Raw genomic sequence first — 23,481 nt, 5'->3', positions numbered from 1 at the left:
TAATTATATAATATTACTAGTTTCCACTGGAACACATATTACAGTATTTGTTCCCAACGGAATAAAGCTCATAGCATATTTGTTCCAACAGGAACAGATATTATGACATTGTTTATAACAAAGTTTCCAGGCCGCGGAACTTCTGTTCGGCGGAACAAATATACGCTGACAGTTGTACCCAAATTGCACGTATTTTGACAGATTTTGCATGTTATGCATTTTGTATGAAAAGACTGAACTCTGAGGAAAAGAATGTATGTGGCATATTTCAATTTCTCATTTTTAAAGGTAGACTTTCAGTTGTGGACGTCGCATGTACAACGCTCAACGTTTCGGTAAATTTTACTTTTTTCACTGGAGCCTTCCTTAGCCCTATAACATATGACCTCGGGTGCATCATTTTCCATTTTTATTTATTTATTTTATTTTCTATTTACTATTTTTTGTTTTTATTATACCCAAGGATTTGTATCACTATACAAATCCTTGCTATACCGTATGCAAACTTCATCTGCTGTTATAAAAGACATATTGTATTATATGTCTCTGCTGATGTATAATGTGACCGTATTGTGTAATATTTAAGTGTATTAAGCTATGTTGAAAGACGTGTATAATGGCATATAATCATGAAAATTACGAATTGTTTAGTCTTTAAGAAAACCTATAAGACTTCCTTTGTTGTTTTTGCAAAATGGATACTCGGTGCAATGTGTGTATTGTGACAGAGATATGAAACTGTAAGTGTATATGTCTACAACTGGACACCATCGAACGTCAGTTTTTACAAACCCTACAAAGCAGACAGCAAATTTAACATATCTCACATTGAGCTAGTATTAATCAGAGACATATAATACATTATATATCTCTGTATTAATGTAACGGGAGATAACTCTTACTGTCTATGTAAATTGTTGCGGATAACAAAAAACACACACCACAGCATATTAGTACCAACACACTTATCATTGACAGATATTTCTGTTATTTATTTGTTTATGCGTTGGTTCAATTCGTGACAGTTTCTATAATGTTGTTCCCAGTGAATTTGTAATACACACATCCCGACTATAACTTTATCCAATCAAATTAAAGAATTTTATTTACCGCTGTCTAGAATCAATTTGCTATATTTAGCAAAAAGAAGAAGATATGCTATGAAAAAGTGAAATTGGCTTCAATATAGGTGATTGCAAGTAAATTTTCTCAAGCAAACACGTCACATATATTTCAAAAGACACCATTTATGTCAACAATAAGGTCTTACCGAATGCAGCTTAAGAATGTTGATGGAAATGCATGTATAATTACCCTTGTTTATTTGGGTTATCGAATGTCGGTTTTCACAAGCCAAGTCCGACTAGTGCTGCTTGTTGTTGTATAAATGTATTGCATGCAATAATGTATTAAACAGAAAAATGACATTGTTTATCCAGACGTGCCATCATCGTTTATGATTACTTGTGAGCAAACCTCGTACATTCATGACATTTGGAGTACTAATTTTGGTGTTGACGTTATGTTTGATGTTCACAGTCATTTTTACACTCTATCGGAATTTCAACATATTAATTTCATTGTTAGCAACACAAATTTCAGCAGTTTTATATTGTATCATTTTAATCCTAGGATTGAAAAATGTGATAAAAAATATCAAGTTTGAAATACGCTTTATCACTATTTATTTGTCCAAAATTAATGGCAATCACAAATGTTCCCGTTAAAAGTTTCACTTCATATGAGAAAATGTCTGACACATCAGTGCAAATGTGATTTTTGTATGACATCAATAGTCATGATAGTTCAAATCTTGAAAAATTTTGGTTCTGGTGTCCCAGATTCTGAAAAAGCGATAAGGTCTATTGAATATCAGTAATACACCTCATCAACATTTGTTCCAACCTGAATAAGTTCTGAAATTACACATCTTTTTCATGACGGGTCAAATCTAACTCTTAGGCCTGTTTAAACAATGTATTGTGCATCAAATTTTCTTATGTCTGGAACCATCTTAAACAATTCAAACAAAGCAATTTTTATGACTTTTATTGTCTTTAAAAAAATTGGTTTACTAACTATCATAATTTTAAACTGTTTCTTTTCTTATCTTTTTCCTCTTTAGCTATTTGAATGATGACCTTTGTTTTGACAACACTTGATCCCAACAGGAAGTTGTTTAAGCAACTGTTTTTTTCAAGATTGGACTTAATAACAATAAATAACAATAAGGTCTATACCAGTGTTGGTCACATGTACAATGTATGAAACTCCGGATAGGAAAAACAAAGTTCCAGGTTTCATATATTTCCTATAGTTGGCAGTGGTTCTTTTGCAGGTCATTTTAATAGACTTTCAGTTGTTGGCAGTAATCTGAAAAAATGTCAACTAGAGTCATTTTATTGTGTGGATCTAGATATTACCAATTCAATAGGACATAATTTTCTCTTATTGTTTTTTTGGTTACATACAATATTGGCATAAGGTCTTTCTGACCCAAAAACAATCGGCCTCCAGACAGTTGATTCAGCCTAAGTAGATTTGGCCCCATTTTAAAAACATGCTTTAAAAGGCACTGCACTGGCCTCCAAAAAGTTGTATCCAAAATAAGTTGCCAGCATCAAATTATTTTTAAGTCCGTTTCAAAATATTTGCACCAAGTTTGATGGATCCCCCTTTTTTTTAACTTCAAATGCAGGCACGACAGAACATTGAGGTATGTTTATATTGAAAGCAGAAGTGATACCTTTTAACTTTAAAGAAACACCAAAACTATTAATTTTGTTACATAAATATTTAAACATCAGGCATATTTATTTGACTATGTTTTTTTTTTATAAGATTAGATTATGAAACTTCTACTTCCTTGGGTTTAATGCAGTAGTTATTTTCAGTTGTCCTTAGAAATTGACCCTATGATCAACCGGTGCATGTTTTGGTCAATCAGATAATAATTTTTTTACACAACAATTGAAGTCTAATAATTATTTAATAATCAAAGGAAATGGAAGCCCTAAATAAATGAATCTGTACATGTGATTATCAGCGCATGCTTGATTACAGACAACATAGTTTACCTGTACTGGTCTCTTTATGTCAATTTTATTACAATTACAGCATAACATGAAAATGATGACTACAATTGCAGCATAACATGAAAATGATGACTACATATACAGCATAACATGAAAATGATGACTACAATTACAGCATAACATGAAAATGATGACTACAATTGCAGCATAACATGAAAATGATGACTACAATAACAGCATAACATGAAAATGATGACTACATATACAGCATAACATGAAAATGATGACTACAATTGCAGCATAACATGAAAATGATGACTTCAATTGCAACATAACATGAAAATGATGACTTCAATTGCAACATAACATGAAAATGATGACTTCAATAGCAACATAACATGAAAATGATGACTTCAATTGCAACATAACATGAAAATGATGACTACAATTGCAACATAACATGAAAATGATGACTTCAATTGCAACATAACATGAAAATGATGACTTCAATTGCAACATAACATGAAAATGATGACTTCAATTGCAACATAACATGAAAATGATGACTTCAATTGCAACATAACATGAAAATGATGACTACAATTGCAACAGAACATGAAAATTATGACATGGGGAAAAAAGTGGTGCCGAAATATCCTAAGCAGCCATATTTTGTTGCCAGATGATGTTAAATACTTTGTTTTGCGACATTTGCAAAGCCCATCCCATTCTTGGCATAAATATAATATACATCATAAACAAAAATGTAGAAACTTATAAAGTTGTGAGTGGAATATGGGATGATGCACATGACACAACCCAGAAACATGATGGGCTGTTTTCTGCTCTTTGGTCGGGTTGTTGTCTCTGACACATTCCCCATTTCCATTTCTCAATTTTACTTAATGTTCGATAGGTATAATAAGATATGTTGTATTCATGGTGCTTTATTGCTGTTCTATTCGAACAATTACTGAAAAATTGCAACAATATATAGCATTGATTTAAGTAGTACTTTGTTCTATTTACTAATATTTGGACATTACCTCTGCATGTGCTCTCAAAGATTAATAGATTACATTTGCCTCCAACAATTTTTACTGTTTATTTTTTCAGATGAATTACGAGAAAAGAGAATGTTCAGCTGTGGGTTCTTCCCCATAAAAGAGAAATTGCAGAAGGTAAGTGTGATCATAAAAAAATGGATCTTCCCCGTTAGTACAGTAATTTATCTGTGTTTCTGGAATTAATTTATTAAACCAATTTTCTTTATGATTAACTGTATAGTAACCTGTTAAAGTGCATGCTACATTTAGGACAATTTGGAAAGATATTGCCCCTTAATGTTTTTTTATTATTTTGAAAATTAATATAGGTAGACAGAAACTATAAAAAAATCAAAGATGATCACTGATACAACATCTACACAAAACCAATATCACTGAAACAATGACCAATTACAGAAAGTACCATCCTTAATAGCGATTTAAGCATTTTTGCCTATCTTATGGTTTTTTTTTTCATTGTTTAAAGCCATACAGTTGCCTATTATTGCTTATATTCCCTTCATTTGAATTTTGGTGGATAATTGTCTCATTGGCAATCATACCACATCTCCTTATTTTTATATTGAAAACTTCCATAGATAATAGACAGAAAACAGATGATCAATACAAGATCAAGAAAGATAGTACTTTGACGGAAACTATCAATTAACTCCTTAGAGCTTTTGCCCTTATACAATGATAATTCTTTTACCAATTTCTCCATTTCTTCCTATTAGTTTGAAAACTTTTCTTCTTGTGTTATTAGATAAATATAAGTATGGTTTGTTCTTGCCAGGTGAACAATTAGGGGTCCTTGGAGCCTCTTGTTTCACAGAAATCTCTTTGTAGTCAGCTATATTCAGCTATTGCAATTTAAGTCATCTCTTTGTTTACAACAGTCAATATGCGTTTAATTCTACTGTGCATATTCAAAAGGCTTTTTTTTTTTTCACAATACCAGTTGCTAAAATGTTTTACCCAATTGCAGTTTGAAATTCACCTTAACAAACTTATCACCTTGTTAACATTTTAGCTCATTGCTTCAGTGAAGGTTGTTATTTGAAGCAAGTGCACTGAATTAAAATTATTTAAACCATCCAATTCCAGTGATTGACTGTCTGTGTCGAGAGAATGCACAAATTTGAACTACTCCTTTTAATATAAAAGGGACACTGGCTTAAAAAAGTTTGACTTGGATATTATATGAAATAATGACATTTTATAAGTAATTAGTACATTGTTTTGTTTGCCAATGAATTATTGCTTTGTTTTCTACTGTACAAGATGTTACTGTTTACTTGTAATTTAAATATACATTATTACTAATCCGCTGATAGTAAAGGGAAATAATTTACATTCAGTCATTGTATATATTTTACAGCAGAATCTTTATGTTATGTACACCTATGATTATGTCCCTTTAATATATGTATCATGTGATTGGATTTTTTCTCTTAAAAATTTTACTCATCTAACAAATACATTTCTGTGTTCTTTCAGACCACTTGATAATAAGTTGCATTGATAACAACCATGGAAATAATGTTTAACAAATTACTTATAAAATGTCATCATGGTTTTGATAGATAAAGTCATACTTTTTTAGACTGCAAATTGATAAAAAGTTTTTAGCAATTGATATTGTGAAAAGACAAAGCTTTTCAAATATGCAGAGTTACATAATTAAAAAATTACATAAACATACTTTTCTTGTAAAATACAGAGTACTTTTCAATGTTTTAAGTGATTTTTGAGTAAAGTATGCTGTGATTAAAAATTGTAAAATAAATCTCTAAAAAAACACTGACAAGCTGAGGTATATTTTTTATGCCCCCGCCGTAGCGGTGGGGGCATTAAGTTTTACCCTTGTACGCCTGTACGTCCCAAAATTGGTTTCCGTTCTCTAACTTGAGTTTGCCTCAACCAAATGTTATGAAACTTATACACAATGCTTATTACCAGAAAACACAGATCAAGTTTGAATTTTGGTGGCGTCACTTTAACTGTTCTAGAGTTATGCCCCTTTATAAATGGAAAAATTGCAAAATTTTAGTTTCCATTCTCTAACTTAAGTTTGCCTCATCCAAATGTTATGAGACTTATACACAATGCTTATTACCACAAAACACAGATCAAGTTTGAATTTTGGTGGTGTCACTTTAACCGTTCTAGAGTTATGCCCCTTTGTAAATGGAAAAATTGCAAAATTTTAGTTTCCGTTCTCTAACAAGTTTGCCTCAACCAAATGTTATGAAACTTATACACAATGCTTATTACCACAAAAGACAGATCAAATTTGAATTTTGGTGGCGTCACTTTAACTGTTCTAGAGTTATGCCCCTTTATAAATGGAAAAATTGCTAAATTTTTATTTTCTTCTAAATATCAAGTTATTTTTAAAATTGGAGTTATCTTCCTTTGTCCATGATTGTGGTTGAATCAACTACAATCAATGCTTATACAATGCAATGTTTAATTTTGACTTCCACTGATAAAACACAGATCGAGTTGAATTTGGGTAGTGTCACTTTAACCATTATTGAGTTATGCCCCTTTATAAATCGAAAAATTGCAAAATTTTTAGTTTCCATTCTGTAACTTAAGTTTGCCCCAACCAAACATTATGTAACCTATACACAATATTCATTACCACAAAACTAAGATCAAGTACAAATTTTTTGTTTCCGTTTTCTAACTTTAGTTTGTTACCATTCTTGAGTTATGTCCCTTTATAAACATAAAAATTCATCACTTTTCGTCCCTCGTCCGTCGTCATCGTCCGTTAACTTTACAAAAATCTTCTCCTCTGAAACTACTAGGCCAAATTTAACCAAACTTGGCCACAATCATCATTAGGGTATCTAGTTTAAAAAATGTGTCCGATGACCCCGCCTGCCAACCAAGATGGCCCCCATGGCTTAAAATAGAACATAGGGGTAAAATGTAGATTTTGGCTTATATCTCTGAAACCAAAGCATTTAGAGCAAATCTGACATGGGGGTAAAATTGTTTATCAGGTCAAGATCTATCTGCCCTGAAATTTTCAGATGAATCGGACAACCCGTTGTTGGGTTGCTGACCCTGAATTGGTAATTTTAAGGAAATTTTGCCGTTTTTGGTTATTATCTTGAATATTATTATAGATAGAGATAAACTGTAAACAGCAATAATGTTCAGCAAAGTAAGATCTACAAATAAGTCAACTTGACCAAAATGGTCAGTTGACCCCTTAAGGAGTTATTGCCCTTTATAGTCAATTTTTAACCATTTTTCGTAAATTTTTGTAATCTTTTACAAAAATCTTCTCCTCTGAAACTTCTAAGACAAATTTAACCAAACTTGTCTACAATCATCATTAGGGTATCTAGTTTAAAAAATGTGTCCGATGACCCCGCCCGCGAACCAAGATGGCCGACATGGCTAAAAAATAGTACATAGGGTAAAATGCAGTTTTTGGCTCATATCTGAAACCAAAGCATTTAGAGCAAATCTGATGAGGATAAAATTGTTCATTAGGTCAAGATCTATCTGCCCTGAAATTTTCAGATAGAGATAAACTGTAAACAGCAATAATGTACAGCAAAGTTAGATCTACAAATAAGGCAAGATGACCAAAATTGTCAATTGACCCCTTAAGGAGTTATTGCCCTTTATAGTCAATTTTTTACAATTTTCATAAATTTTGTAAATTTTTGTAAATTTTGACAAAGTATTTTCCACTGTAACTACCGGGCCAAGTTCATTATAGATAGAGATAACAGTAAGGAGCAAGAATGTTCAGTAAAGTAAGATCTACAAACACATCACCATCACCAAAACACAATTTTGTCATGAATCCATCTGTGTCCTTTGTTTAATATGCACATAGACCAAGGTGAGCGACACAGGCTCTTTAGAGCCTCTAGTTCAGTTCTTTGACCACATTCATTTTGTGTCACAAACCTATGCTGTGTCAAATATTCAATCACAATCCAAATTCAGAGCTGTTTTAAGCTTTAATGTAGTGTCCATACTTGCTCAACTGTTCAGGGTTCGACCTATGCAGGAAATCCGGTTTGCTGTCACTCTGACAGCCTCTTGTTTGTTTTTTGTTTTATATTTTTTGTGTCTGGAACATAATTTTTTCTCCTTTGACATAGGCTTTAACAAATGAGTAAGGCACCACAATATGATGTATCATATACAAATTACCCTTGATTTAGTGAACGCGGTTAAAGGTTAACTACAAAATTAAATGTTCAAGAAAGGACAAGTTTCTATAGCTTTGTAAACAAAACTGGTTAAAACAACGAAATCAGGTATGGTACTTCCTCAATCCAGGAAAATTTGAACCTACAAATAATAAATAAATCAACTGTATTTGAAAAAGTATACTTTGTACAAGAACAACCCGAAAATATTTTATCATAATATGTATAACGTAGATATACTTTAGAGCATAGAAGCCAAAGGATGGGGGCAATTGCTGTTTCCCCCCCCTCTTTGGTAAAATTATTGAAAAATCATGTCATATGAAAATAAGAAGATGTGGTATAATTGCCAATGAGACAACTCTCTCCACCAGAAACCAAATGACATAGAAGTAAACAGCTTGCTATTTATGCTTAATATAAATTTTAATCATATTACATCACACTGAATTTTCTTTTTCATTACAGGGTAAAAGATAGTATGGGCTAGGTAAATTTGAATTGTTAGACTTAAATCAGGATGAGGACTTACAAGGAACCAAAGAGAATTGACAAAGCTAGGTCAAGAGAGCCTGGACTAGTTACTCATGATGAAGGCATTTCTAAATTGTCAGCCTTGTCAGTACAAGTTGAAGAAGAAACTATTGAGAACTCTTCTGACAAGGAGGAAGAAATGATAGAGGATAATGACTCTGGAGTTCAGGAAAATCATATTGATGATGAAGAACCTGAATTTGACAATGAAAAAATTGAGGAAAATAAAAATGATAAAGATGAGAATCATGAAAAAATGGAGGATGTTAACGTAGGAATTAGTGCAAAGAAAAAGACTCCACCTAAAAAATCAAAGAAAGTTGTAGAGAATAATCTACTTCACAATGAAGACATTGATGATATTAGAAAATGTGAACCAGAAGGAGAAAAAAGAAAACAAGAACCACCTTCAAAGGCAAAGAAAACAACCACTGTAAAGGAAGCAAAAAGGAGAAAAATGTCAGACAAGAAAAATGATAAGAGTCAAGCAAGTAAAGATGTCCTAAATAATTGTGTTGTTGATTTGGGAAGTAAAGAAAAAATTTCACCAAAATCGAAGAATAAATCGAGATCAACAAAATCAAAACAAAAATCCAATACGACAGATGACACTGATATTGATGAATCACATAAAGAAGACTCAGAAAAGTCAAGTAGTTTTAACACATCTGACAGTCTAAATGTTTCTCCTCGTTCTTCAAAACGGACTCCTGTTAAAAATCGTAAATATCAAAGTGATGAAGAACTTGACCCAGCTAAGGAAGAAGCAGATAGTTCTGGTAAGAAGAAAAGATCTCGTTCAAAATCGCCACGTTGTTCTACCCCAAAGAAGCGCAAACTGAACTTTGATGAAAATGAATTCATGAATATAAAAGATGATGATTTTGTAATTGAAAAGAATGACAAAGATATAGATTCTGTCACAAATGAATCAACTGATAATAATAAAGGTAAAAAGGTTGTGAAATCTCGTAAAAATAAATCTTTGATAAAAGAAGATATAATATTAAAACCAAAAGCTGTCAAGAAGAAAGCAAAGCTTTCTCAAAGTGAAATAAAAACCTCAGTAGATGATGCTACTGATAAAAATGAAAGTGTTGAGAAGGTGAAGGATGAATCTTTGTCAATAGAGGAGTCTTGTGATTTGAAAGAAAGTACTTTTGTAAAAGTAAAAAAAAAGAAAATAAGAAAGAAAAAAACAGTTGAAAACAGAGAAAATATTGATAGTGCTGAAATTAAGTCCGATAAGATAGAAGTTAAATCTGAAAGTGCAGATAATATACATGTTAACAATGAAGATATTACAAAAACTGAAAAGGAAAATGATATTAAACATAACAGTGAAAAACCTAATTGTAATAATCAAGGTAATAATGACGGAAAAAGTGAAAAACCAATAGACAATGAGAAAGGAGAGAAAAAAGAAAAAAGGAAAATGAAACCATTAGAAGAGATTGTCTGCACTTATTGTAAAAAAGTTTCAGTTGGAAAGGCAGCTAATACAAGACATTTGAAAAAATGCTTTGTTTATCAAGCAAAATTGGAAATGCAAAGACAAGAAAATGAGAATACAGAATTGGAAGCAACTGATGACACAAAGAAAGATGAATCTCATGTTGAATGTAAGGATGAAGACAAAACATGTGTATATTCAGAAACAATAAATGAGAGCAATATAGAATGTGATGATGTATCTAAAGAAAATTTAAACCAAAGTGAAAATCAAAGTGAAGATAAAGAAAATCTTAATGATAGTCTTAGTTCAGAAAATAAATCTATTGAAAACCAAAGTTCTTCAAAAAAGAGATCAAAAACAGACATTATTTACAATTGTCAACATTGTGACTATACTGCACACAAAAGAGCAATGTTGGCAAAGCATCTACATTCTCACAATATTTTTATGTGCTTACGATGTAGCTTTTTCTGTGAGTCTGATGATGAGTTAAAAGATCATATGCACCGGGAACACAAGGAACGTATGGATCATAAACTATGTCGAAAGTGTAGTAGATATGTACACTGTGCTGATATCACACTAGAACAACATATGGAAAGTTGTCAGGGTCCAGTTCCATTTAAGTGTCCTCATTGTGAAAAGGAGTTCAAGTATGAATCATCGTTGAAATCTCATATCTTAAAACATGATCCTGATGGTCCGAAAAAGTTTTCATGTCCACAGTGTTCGTACAAATCTAACTACAAAGCAAACTTAAAGAAACATCTTGTAAACATTCATAGTTCAAGAATAAAGCAATTTAAATGTACTTATGAGGATTGTGAAAAAATGTTTCACTCTGAAGATAATATGAGAAGGCATTTAAAATGGCACAGTATTGACAAACCTTTTAAGTGTAAACAGTGCCATAAAGAATTTCGGACTTCAGGTGCATTATCCGGTCATTGTGTAGTTCATAAAACAGGAACACCTTACAAATGTACTGTTGAGGATTGTGAAAAATCATTTCGGTCACATAAACTACTCAAAAATCATTTGCAAGATTTCCATCATCAAGCAGAAAAGAAATTTATTTGTGCTCATTCTGGATGTGATTTTTCATTTTTTAAGAGAAGTCATCTAGATCGTCATTTAGTAACACATTCAGGTAATGTACTATTGGTTATCTGGTTGGTAATATAGAACACATGCATGTTGTATATAATTCAGATATTATTAATCTGTGGCATCATTTAGTAACACATTCAAATAATGTACTATTAGTCATTTGGTTGGTTATATAGAACACATGTAGGGTATACATAATTTAGATATTATTAATCTGTGGCATCATTTAGCAAAACATTCAGTAAGGTATTCATGGTATTAGGCTAAAAAAAATGTCTTTTTTCCGCCTCCAACCATCATGACCATAAGAAAAAGGGTCTGTCAGAATTCTCTTTTTTCTATTTTTTGTGTGTCGACAAAATCCAGAAAAAGTACTTATTGTCTCCAAGTTCAATACTGATTTTCTTCAAGATCCAGTAATGCAATGGTAATTTCCAAGTTCAGTTTTTCACTCGATTTTTTATCAAATTTTTTAAAAATTATACTGAATAATCCAGCAGAAATAGGATTCGTTGTCTACATAAACACAAAACACTTTTTCTAGAATATTTTTTTTTTAAAAAGGCAATAAAATATATTGAATAGGGTCTGGCAGGAGGCAGAAATAGACATATTTTTTTTGGCCTAGGTCATCAGGTTTTGAAGTACATTTTTTTTTTTGTAAAACATTTAGCATGTTTAGGTAATATACTAGTTGATTAAATTCCCAACAGAAATGTTAATGACCCAACAATATGTTTTTATAAAAAGCTGGTTTTATATGGAATTTATACTGTAGCAAAAGATCGTGATTTATAATTAGCAATTATTTATGTCCATGCACTGTAGTGCATACAATTGAGGCATGATATTTGGCCAGTATTCACCTCTTGGGTTTCTTCATTTTCTAAATCTCACTCAAAGTAAATTGGTGATTTTTTTTGCCACTTTCTTTCATTTTAGTAGATGGTTTATTTAATCTTTTTTGAGTTTTTAAAATGAGGTAAGGAAAAATATATAATTATATTTAACATGTTTAAACAAAATTAAAAAGCCTCATAACTGTAATTAAAGTTAATAAAGAAATTGAGTCATTTGAACCCACATATAACATGTATAAGCATATTTATCACATACAGAACAAGGTTCAAGATGGCAAAAGGCACAGAAAATGTATCTCATATAATTAAAAGGATAAATTATGATTTACATACATGTATTATTGATACTGACCCTCTGTCATGTATGTGTAGATAGTCCAGCGTCTGAATCATTACAAACCTCACCTCACATAACTGAACTAAAACATCAGGAAAAAATACAGTAAAAGAGAGGCAAAAGATACCAACCTACAATTAGTACATATGAGCATATTTTTTACACAAAGAACAAGGTTCAAGATGGCAAAAGTCTCAGAAAATGTATCTCATATAGTTTAAAGATAATTTGAATACCAAAGGCATTTTCAAACTCATTTAGACTCATTAGTGGAAAAAAAACTGACAATGCCATGACAAAAATCGAAAAGGATCAAAAGACAACATAGAAAACCAAAGACTGAGCAACACGAACCCCACCAAAAACTGACATATTAGCAATAAAATATACACATATATGTATACTACATGTATATTGAGATATCTTGTTATCTTTTCAGTATTGATACAAGCAATTGAGACATAAACCTGTGCTAACAGTCTTATTTCAATTTTTTTTAACAGGAGAGAGAAAGTATGGTTGTTCATATTGTGGTAAAGCATTTAGACATGCAGACAATCTGAGAGTCCATCTTCGGCAGCACACAAATGAAAAACCAGTGTCCTGTAATATGTGCGATTTCAAATGTCGACAGAAAAGTTCTCTCCGTTATCACTTGCAAAAAATTCATAACATTGTTTTCAAAAAAAGAGAAAAACGAAAGGAAAAATCTGCTTCTGGTGATGTAGTGTTAAAATCAGAGAATGACATCACTGTTAATTCATTAGACTCAAGCTTAGACTTAATAACTGCAATCGTAAATGCAGTAGCAAAAAGTGAGGATATTGCAACTCAAAATGATACAGTAATTGATAAATCTAATAGTGCTAAGACTACTACTGGTAGTACTATTAATGATGATACAAAGTCTGATTCTCCTGTCGCTAATAAAGTGGTTGATCTCTATGAATTTAAATCTGACGATGAATTTGGTGATGAATCTGTACTGGTTCCATTACCATTACCTGTTCAGAGACCTATTAATCATTTAAATAAATCAAATGAGAAAGTGGATAATAAAGTGAAAGTAGAAGCTAAAATTGCAAATGAAGATGAACCAACTGATACAGAATATCCTGACAATAAAGACAGTATTGAAAAAATAGAAACTCCCAAACCAAAAGTTGTGAGGCGAGGGAAAAAGAAGAAAATAAATTATGCAGAACCTGAAACTGATCTTAGCTTTGAAACTGTGGATGCAAAGGACGAAAATATAAAAAAGGAAGAAAAAGAGGAAAATGTTGTTGTGAAAAGAAAGAGGGGACCAAGAAAATCAAAATTGAAAGTTGAAAAAGTTGAGGAGGAAAAAAAGGAAGAGGATGAAAAATGTGAAATCACGCCAAAAGGAAGGAGAGGTCGTAAAAAAGTAGAAAAGATTCCAAAGAAAAGAGGGAGAAAACCTAAAAGTGTAATTGTCGAAGAAAACAGCAAAAAAGCTGTAGTAAAATCACCCATTAACAAAATTAAGAAGAAAGCAGGAAGACCAAGAAAAGTAAGACCACCTTCTGAGTCTGAAGAAGACAAGAAAAAGGAGGAAACAAAAGATGATGAAAGTAATCATGATGAAAATGATTCTGAAAAAGAGGAAGATGAAACTATTCCAAGGGAAGATGAACATGATGATGACACTGTAGATGTTCCTCTATTAAGTACTCCGAATCCTGATGAAGATGATGATGACACTAGAGAATATATAGGAGATGAGAACTTAAAAGAAAATGCACATCTTGTTTCGATACTAGAAAACAAGCAATCAGAAAAGGAGGATGAGGAAGAAATAGAAGTCAAGACTAAAGTTAAGCCTGAAGCAAAGACTGAAGAAAAGACTGAAGTAAAAACTGAAGCAAAAACTGAAGCAAAGACTGAAGAAAAGAAAGAAGAACCTCAAATTGAAAATGAAAGCAGTGTAGTTGAAAAGCAAAGTGAACATGAATCGGATAAGATGAGCAGTGGAATTGACACAGATTTTGAAGATGATTTGAAACCTCCCCCGGCTCCTAGACCTCCACCTGTTGTTGACAGTGATGAGGGAGATATTGAATCAGGCCCAGATGAGATGGACACACCTGGTCGAGACTTTGAGTCAACTCCACCCAAATCAAATATCACAGAACATATTCATAGTGTTCCTGCACATACACCAAGGGACTTTGAGTCATCTCCTCCTAAATCTGTTCAAACATCAGATTACGGGCCAAGTACTCTTAGCCAAACAGGATTTGAAAATAAGAGAGAAGGAGATTCTGTTGAGGCACTATCTGGAAGCTATACAGCTACACCGTCAAGAGAAGTTTCCGTTGAAGAAAATCGAGATGAAAGGGAAGTCAGTCTTCCATATTCTAATCTGGAATCGGAAAATTTGCCTAATACTCAATCTCCTGTCATGGAACCAATACAACCTGAACCACAATCAAATGCCAATCCCGATTATGGCTCACAATCTGAATCAACTATGCCAGAGGTTGACAAAGAATACCTAGGGCAGTATCTTCAACAGTTTGATTCAGCTAGCCGTTCAGAGGATGATCGAATTGAAAGGATGAATTCTCAAAATGAACAAACATCAGAACCAATTGATCTTCCAAGTTCACCCCAGAAAGACTTGCCACCTTTGAATCTCAGTGCAAATGCACCACCTTTGAACCTTAGTACAAATAGTAATGACAGAGAAAATAGTCAGGGTAGTGACATGTCAAATAAGAGAATGGAAATATTGTCCATTGACCGTCAAACCGAGGATCATTATAGTAGCAGAAGTGAAAATGTATCAAGATCATCTGATCGAATACCCGATAATGTTTATGAAAGCATCAGCTCTATGAACACATTTATGCCTCCAACTACACGAGAAGCACCAATTATTCATTCAGCAGAAAGTCCATTCCCGTCAGTATCAACTCCTTCAACTTTCATGCGATTTTCAGAAAATGATGCTATTTTACAGAGGCAAAGAATGACTACTCCTTTTCTGTCACAGGGTGACCCAAATGCATTACAAAATTTGCATAGAATGGCAGACAATGCCTTAGCACAACATAACAATGCATCATTACTTCGACGACCAACAACTGTGCCACCTCGTGAAGATATGTTCAGTAGTTCCACTGCTGCTATGGCAAATATGGCTAGAAATCCCTTTCACAACACTTGGGCTAGTCAGGAAGTTAGACCAGCTCATTGGAGTCAAAGTCCATATTTGGGACGCTCAATTGATAGGCCAACAGCAGCTCCATCAACAATATTTGGAAAGGACAACTATCTTCCTGGACGTGAATTTATGTTTGAGCCATCGCGACGTGCAGTTACTGATAGAAATGTCTTTCCTGGTCTTCCACAAACACAGAGGCCAGAACTTGCACATGACACTTTCTCAATGGACAGATTTGACATTGGTAGTTACTTCAGTGGGCATACATATCCTGGGGCTTCAACTCTCACTGAGTATAACCGAGCTGCTGCTGCACATACATCTCAAAAAACATTTGATGAACGATACCGTCAATCATCTACAGGCATCACAGACTTCAGGGCACTACCTCAGACAACTGCATCTAGTATGTTTAGTAGTAACATGTTGAACTCATCATTTCATCTTGACAAATACATGTACTCAAGGGATCCTGTGTATCATGCTCAGCATATTCCTGATGCTACAAATAGTCCATTTTTACCACCAGGTGTGCCGGGACAGCATTCTGTGTTTGACCGTGAATACACAAGGGGTTATTTTCAGAACAGTCCATATAGTTTAGACAAACAATATGCTGCGGCAGCGGCTGCCTCAGCTAAATTATCACATCCATCAGGTGCAAGCGTGGTTCAGGAACGAGACTTTGTACCACGTCCAGGCACAGCTGCTGCCACAGGTGAAAATCAGGAAGCTTACAGACACCCGATGTTATATAACATGATGAATCATAGATTTTATGAATGAAAATTTGTCTGTAGCATGTATATTATGAGACTGCATTTATTTATTTTTTGTTACATTTTATGTCACAGAAGCAATTCTGGAATAAGTATCATTAATAGTTTTTGTAGTATCAGTATGATCAGTCACATATATGTAAATCGTGTTGTACCAAAAGATGGTATCTTTCACTTTTACATAAATATTTTTTAAAGAAAATTTAAAAAAACTTAGCTTATCTGTCTTGACATTTATATTTTTATCATGTTTATTGGATATTATGTATCTGTCCATGAAACCTTTCATTTTTTCCCCCTAATTACTGAATGTACATTCTTACCACCCTATTTAGATACTTTATTATTTTAACAAGGATTTTAGGATTTATGCTTCAAAAGGATAATAAAAAAATATAAATAGATATTTCTGTTGTGATGGTTATGTCTACTGATGTTTATATATTGTTAAAGAAATGAATTAAGTGTGCTGACAAGAACTATTGAATATATATTTTTTACAAGCTTCATTTAAGAATATATCAAAAGTTAATCTTATCTAGATGATACAAAATATTTAATTGTAAGTGTTTCTAAGAATGTAAGATGTGGTGCTTCTTTGGTTAGTTAGTATTGTCAAGCAACTGTTTGTTTAACAAAAGTTGAAATATTGCCAAAATTATTTACTTGGTTATTTTATTTTTTGTTTGTTAATTTGTTGAACAGTAGGAGGGTATAATGTTTATTATCAGATCTAAATTTTTTTTTGTGAAGAAAAGTGAGGCCATTATATTATTTAACGAAAGTAAGTATATCTTCAAAAAAGTAAGGCCTTAAAATAAAGGTATGTGTTCAGGGTTTCCATACTGGCCCTAACTTTGAACACTGATCCAAATGTCTTCATAAAATTTTTTTTTTTTTAAATCTCAAAAAAAATACTCTCTAACTTTTTTAACCGGATTTTCGAAAGAGATCTTCGGTTATTGATTTGGGGATGTACGGCGGGTGGGCAGCTGCCAAACAGTGTCTGTTCATTAACATGAAAACCCTTTGTCGAAATTTTTTCAAATTTAGATATGTTGTTTCCTGTGACTAAATGAAGGTCAAGTTCAATTTTCACAACTTTAGCTTTTCTCGTTGTTGAGTTAAAGCCCTTTCTCAATAATTCAATTTTTGTCATCAAAATGTGCCACAGAATTGATCAAAAACTGGTTAAACATTTTCAATTTGATAGAGCATATACAGGTAAAGCAGTATGCATAATAACAGAACTAAGCCATATCTTTTGAAAACAATCTACCTATTGGCACTATAATTTTTAGGAAGGAAACTCAGACCACTCATTTTAATGTCTCAAGAAAAACACAAAATTAAGGAAAGAGTATGGAAAGATAAAAAAGTTTGTTTCCCCTTATTTTTGTCTTCCCAATTTTTGTTAATGATAAAAAAACAGTATTTTTTTTTACTAACTTAATTAAGGATTCTTATATAAAATTATATGTTAACTATAAAACATATGTACTTAGTTCTTGTCTTCAATGTTGCTATTTGTAATTTCAGGTTTTATGGAGTTTTGTTTCTTTTCCAAATTTTCAAAAAAATCAGATATTTCTGTCTCTAGAAATCAGTGTCTAAATCAGATAAAGCTTTCAATAGTTTTTGTTTATTAAAATCCTGTATTAAGAGCGGAGATTAAATATTTACAAGTGTGTTTACTTCTGGACACAGGTTTAGTTGGATTTTGGCTCTTTCATTCCTGTTTCATGTATTGATAAGCCAACTGACATGACTGTAATATTGGAGTTATTTTTCATCAAATTAAGTTGGTCTCACTTTTATGTTCAGATTTTAAGATGTGTTATTGACCACTTAGCACTGTGAAAATTTAATTTCATTATTAAAAATAAAATCCATTAGAATCCTGATGTAAATGTCACAGAGACAGCAACCCGTCAAGTAAACCAAAATAGATAAATGCTTGATTACATGTGAGTCTAAAAATTTAATATCCACATCCATTTCTCCTTTTAGTTATCCATGTTTAGGGGTAGAATATATGTTTATTGTTACATTGAACAAAAGTTTGAAAAATTTAACAAACACTGGTTGTTAGATATACCCACTTGTTTATTGAAGCATTGATTGTTATTTTTTGTTCAAGTTTTATTTTTATATGATTTTTACAAAAGTCAATATTTAATTATTTATATAAATGTTTTATTATTGCATATTTTAATTTGAAACGTAACAAAGTATGCCAGACTACTTCTGAAGGGCATGAATAGTAAAATTGAGTAAAAAGGTTTTATCAGGTGGTCAGTCCTTTGAAAATTAGCCATTGAAGCACTTTTAATAGGACCAAAGGGTCAGTGTCAATTTGAAGTCATCACTTGGCATCTTTCTTTCATCTGTTTATTTTTCACATTTGTTTTCCTTTACTTCCTACTTCAAACAATTTAATGACAGGCAGTAATCACACTGATGGGTATGCTTATTGTAAATGTTGAAAATATTGACATGATTGAACTAATTATAATTAAAGTAACAGTAAAATGATCACAAAATAATTATCTAGTGTCTTCTAAAACAAATAACTAAATCAATCAGATGGAATATATAGATTTATTTTAATGATAAAAGACATTGTTGTGATGTCCAAAATTATAAGTGAGATTCCTAATAGGTGTCAAGTTTTTACCTCAATAACCTCAATAAGAGTTCACTTATCACGAGAAAAATTTCCCTGTACAATTGGTCATTTTATTCCTCTGTATTTGATAAAAAAAATTTAAATGCTATAGTTATTAACATAACAAGGATTTAAATTATAGAAATAGTTTTGATTTTGTACAGTGCAAGTAGATTGGAAAAACATCTAGAAAGTCCTTATACTGAGGATGACTTTCAAAATTTTCAAAATTTTATTTTGATTACCCTCCAAATAGCAGTTTACGATGATTTGAACAATGAATACCCTTTGTATAAGACTAAATCATTCTTGGTAAACCATATATTTTATACAGAGATGATATTAAGCTATCTAGTTCTGGATATGGATCCTCATTTCACATGTTATGCTTACAATTGCATGCTTAAAAGGGAGGAGGCCACAGGTTTTAAAGATTACAGAAATTTATATTTGACCACAACTCACAAATCAAGGTAAAACCAATTGTAAATCATAATTTTTGTGGATAAAAAGTTTTAAAATGATATTATGGTATTTATTTAAAAAAAAGTCATTTAGGGTAATAAATTATGTGGCATAGTACTTAAAAATATTCAATTAGACTACTGTTAAGATTTGTATTTAATTTATTTTTTATCATAACACCTGTGACAATAAATAAGTTTTAATATTATAGCAGCATACACATAATCATAGATCTATAGTTTTATTTTTTTTTCAAGAAATGAAGATATTACTGGTCGAAATCCAAAATATGCTTATTAGATCTTGGAGATAAATTACTTTGTGTCAGTAAAATTTAATTGTATAAGATTTGTAACCACTATTGAAAATCTATTGTTATTCTAGGCCATTTACAAATTCATCTATGGCAATACACTAGTCAAATTCAACATTGTAAAATGTCAAAATTAAATGATATGTGATTTCAATTTTATACAATAGTCATGATTTAGGCAAACAGTTTATATTCTGAAACATTTTATTTCCTTAATCTGTGGAATAGAAAGTGGGTTGAAAATTGCAATAAAAAGTGCAACTTTATATAAAAGGGGAAAAAATAGGATAATCAGGTTCAATGCTATAAGAAACCCTAGCGGGTTGTGTTTATATTTAGGCTTTCAAGAAAATATAAAGAATGTTTTTCTTATAGGTCTATCAGTGAAGAATACATAAACCTTTAAAGTACATTTAACCTTGATTTGCTAATCAAAATGGTTTTATTGCATGCCACCTCAAATAACATGTATCCTTATGAATATCAAATGAACAAACAAAAGAATCATGTCAGTACTGTGAATATATATGTCTTTTACTACATGTAAATGAGGCTGTAAAAGGTTTATTGTGTGTTACATGTATAACATTATTTTTGATGTATTAAATAATATATAGATATATATACAAATTCATTGTTTGTAAATTTGATGTTGAATTAATACTTTTAAAGCATTTATACAACTCTGATTTTATTAAAATCTGTTTTACTTATTTATTTTTTTAATATGATGATTTTGTCATGCAACTAATGCTTATGTATTTAGCTTTATTAGAAGAAATATTTAATGTTTGCCTTTTTGTTTTGATTTAAGTATAACATACACATGCACACACAGAAAGTAGAACATATATATGTGTAAATGAAGTGAAATTGACTAGTTTAAGGGCTTTTTATTAAAATAAAAAAATACTGCATCTGTCAGCATAAAATTTAAGATTTTTTTTACACTTGTTAATCATTGGCTAATGGAGATTTTTCTTCTCTTGATATAGAATACTGCTACAAGTAATTTCAGGAAATATTTAACATTGAAATAATAAGAAAATCGCTAAAATACATGTAGAAGTATTTTTTGAGATTTTTCTTTGATTTTGAAAGGAATAACTAATATCTATTGTTAATTTACAGATATATCCTTTACTGCATCACAAAAACAGTAATAGTACTGCCCGTATGACTTACAGTTTTCAACTTTTGAGGAGTAAGTTATATTTGGATTTCAGTTAAACTTCAGAATTTCTTATTAGTACAAGGATTTTTAAAATTCAAAAATAGGTATTTTTACATGAATTGTACTTATAGAACAAATATATCATAATATCCTAGTAAAAGTAGGTTGAATTCTAGTGACTATATATTTTTGTATGTTAAGTTAAATGTTTCTTAGTATTTTACTTTTTCACTGTTTCTGTACTTAGTATCTGATTGTCTTAAACTGTTAAAGAATGAATTACTGATAAAGGGAGATAATAAATCTAAATGAAAAAAAAAGAAAAACTGTTATTGTTTGATGTAAATGAAGAATATTTTTATACATTGTGGGTCTTCTTTCAAATATAATCAAACAAAAATATAAGTGTTTTCTTCTGCACTACTTTTAAACTGTCTAAAATGGTCAAAGCTATGATGCAAGTTTTACAATGCAAAATGAAAGGAGCACATGGTATATTCATATATTTATATATATTTGTAAATAGAAAAATATCCATGACATTTAAAAACCACATTTTCTATTGTGCTTAAGATATGTGCCATATGATATAATTGTTTGTTGGAAGATCACAGTTTGCATATTCAATATCAACTTTCACATTATAATATTTTTATCATCTTATGCATTTATTTTGTACATTAACATCACAAAATATTACCAGTGGTTGTATAAATTGAAATGGTTGTTTTAACACATATTTATTTATATTTTGATAAGGCTGCAAGAAAAGGCAGCAGTGACCAGTATTTTTACAAGTAAATCCAATATGTTTTTAGTAATGTACAAGACACAATTACTTTTATTCTTTTTTCTTAAAAATGTGATACATGTATGGAGATTTTTCTTCTTTACTCCTATTCCAAGGAGGGAGAACTTTCCAGACCGGACATCTTGATATGTTAGAGGTGCTACTGTTTGAAATGGAAACAAAAACAATAACTTTTAAGAGTCTCTTCAACTCTCTTGGAAAGGAGCTATATTTTAGGGTTTTTTCTCTACCTCCAAACAAAGTAATATTAATGCCCACATAATGTTCTCTGTAATAGATTAGGAGTGATTTGATATGGGAATATAACTAAATAAAATCTAAAGAATCTCAAGGAAAATGTCTTGCTTCATTTATTTGGTTGATAATTATTGACCAATACTAATTATTGTGTAGATGCATTAAGCCTTTTTCTGTAAGTAGGTCACCATGCCTTTATCAAGATGATTCACTGAGTTTTTTTTACATTTTTCTTTTTTATCTCTATAGTAATTTAAAAAATAAGTTGATTTTTCAAGTAGCCTGATGTGAAGTTGCTTCTATAGATCAGTTTGATGATAATGTTTTGAGTATAAAGTGAACCTGTGTAATAGATAACCTTTCAATCTGAAATTTAGATTTGACTAAAACATCTTTTAAACTCTAATTTGAGCCTCCATTAACAAAAAAGAAATTGAGGACAACCCTGCAATACAAAATCATCAGTCTGTTGTATAATACATTGTACAGGCATTGAAGTTCATTTCCTCTATAAATCAAATATTACAGATCATTGTATTTCAAAATAGTTCATTCTTTTGTTTTTATAAAAGTGATATTTTAAGATATTGACTATGAATACAGGTCTTCTACATTTAAAAAAAAGATCACAAATTGGACAACATATTACAATGGATTTTATTGTTACATTTATTTAAATTAAATTCTATATTTTGTCCTTAACATCTTTCAGACATTTTTTTCTGATAGAACTGTTTTGAAATGTCAAAACTTAAGATTGCAAAGGCATATCCAGTTAAGTTACTATATTCTTATCAAGCTTGATATCACTTTTGCTTTTATGTATATGAATTGTCAACAATCATTGATTTGTACAAAATGCAATCCAATTCATATTTAGCTTTTCTACAATGTTTTTCTCCTGTTTGTATATACTCATAGAGAATTTCTCCTTTCATACTAACTTTTTACTGCTTGTATGCTTTTTGTTACGTTATATCATGTTTTTTGTAAATATTTTTGTTACATTTCCATGGGTATAATAAAACCATATTTTCGTCATAGAACAATATAAGCATTTAATATTGTAGTGAACCAATGTTTGCTTGTTGTGGATTATTTTTTTGTTATATTTGTCCCTTTCTTAAGATTCTATTTCTGATGTGATATATGTTAAATGTAAGTAAATGTGTAAAAATTTATTAAAGCTATATATTAACCAAATTTAGAACATAGAATATCATTAATTAGACCATAGTTTTAGAAAAATAAAATGTTTTACGTATGGAAAACGATATTA

The 23,481-nt window shown here is 31.1% G+C and overlaps 1 protein-coding gene and 1 long non-coding RNA gene across 3 annotated transcripts in view; one reads left to right on the top strand and one right to left on the bottom strand.

Annotated features, from left to right (window-relative positions):
- LOC127710853 (uncharacterized) overlaps positions 1-23,481 on the bottom strand; it is a 243,599-nt gene that overhangs the window by 95,937 nt on the left and 124,181 nt on the right. The window lies entirely within an intron of this gene.
- On the top strand, positions 1,123-23,473 carry LOC127710175 (uncharacterized). 2 transcript variants are annotated; one of them, XM_052215936.1, is made up of 4 exons: positions 1,123-1,189; positions 4,152-4,216; positions 8,740-11,411; positions 13,072-23,473. In XM_052215936.1, exons 3-4 carry the CDS (start codon positions 8,792-8,794, stop codon positions 16,539-16,541), a joined length of 6,090 nt encoding a protein of 2,029 aa, XP_052071896.1. In that variant the 5' UTR covers positions 1,123-1,189; positions 4,152-4,216; positions 8,740-8,791; the 3' UTR covers positions 16,542-23,473. The 2 variants fall into 2 exon arrangements, with proteins under 2 accessions (XP_052071896.1, XP_052071904.1); XM_052215944.1 differs by having other exon boundaries at positions 1,123-1,199.

This window comes from Mytilus californianus, unplaced genomic scaffold (assembly GCF_021869535.1).
Source record: "Mytilus californianus isolate M0D057914Y unplaced genomic scaffold, xbMytCali1.0.p SCAF_1, whole genome shotgun sequence".
Classification (NCBI taxonomy): Eukaryota; Metazoa; Mollusca; class Bivalvia; order Mytilida; family Mytilidae; genus Mytilus; species Mytilus californianus.
This window is presented reverse-complemented; position numbering and strand designations above follow the sequence as displayed.

Bases quoted from the DNA above. Each gene is read 5' to 3' on its own strand.
- LOC127710175 (XM_052215936.1), top strand. From the start codon at position 8,792: ATGAGGACTTACAAGGAACCAAAGAGAATTGACAAAGCTAGGTCAAGA. The intron at 11,412-13,071 runs GTAATGTACTAT...TTTTTTTAACAG, and splicing joins TCATTTAGTAACACATTCAG to GAGAGAGAAAGTATGGTTGT.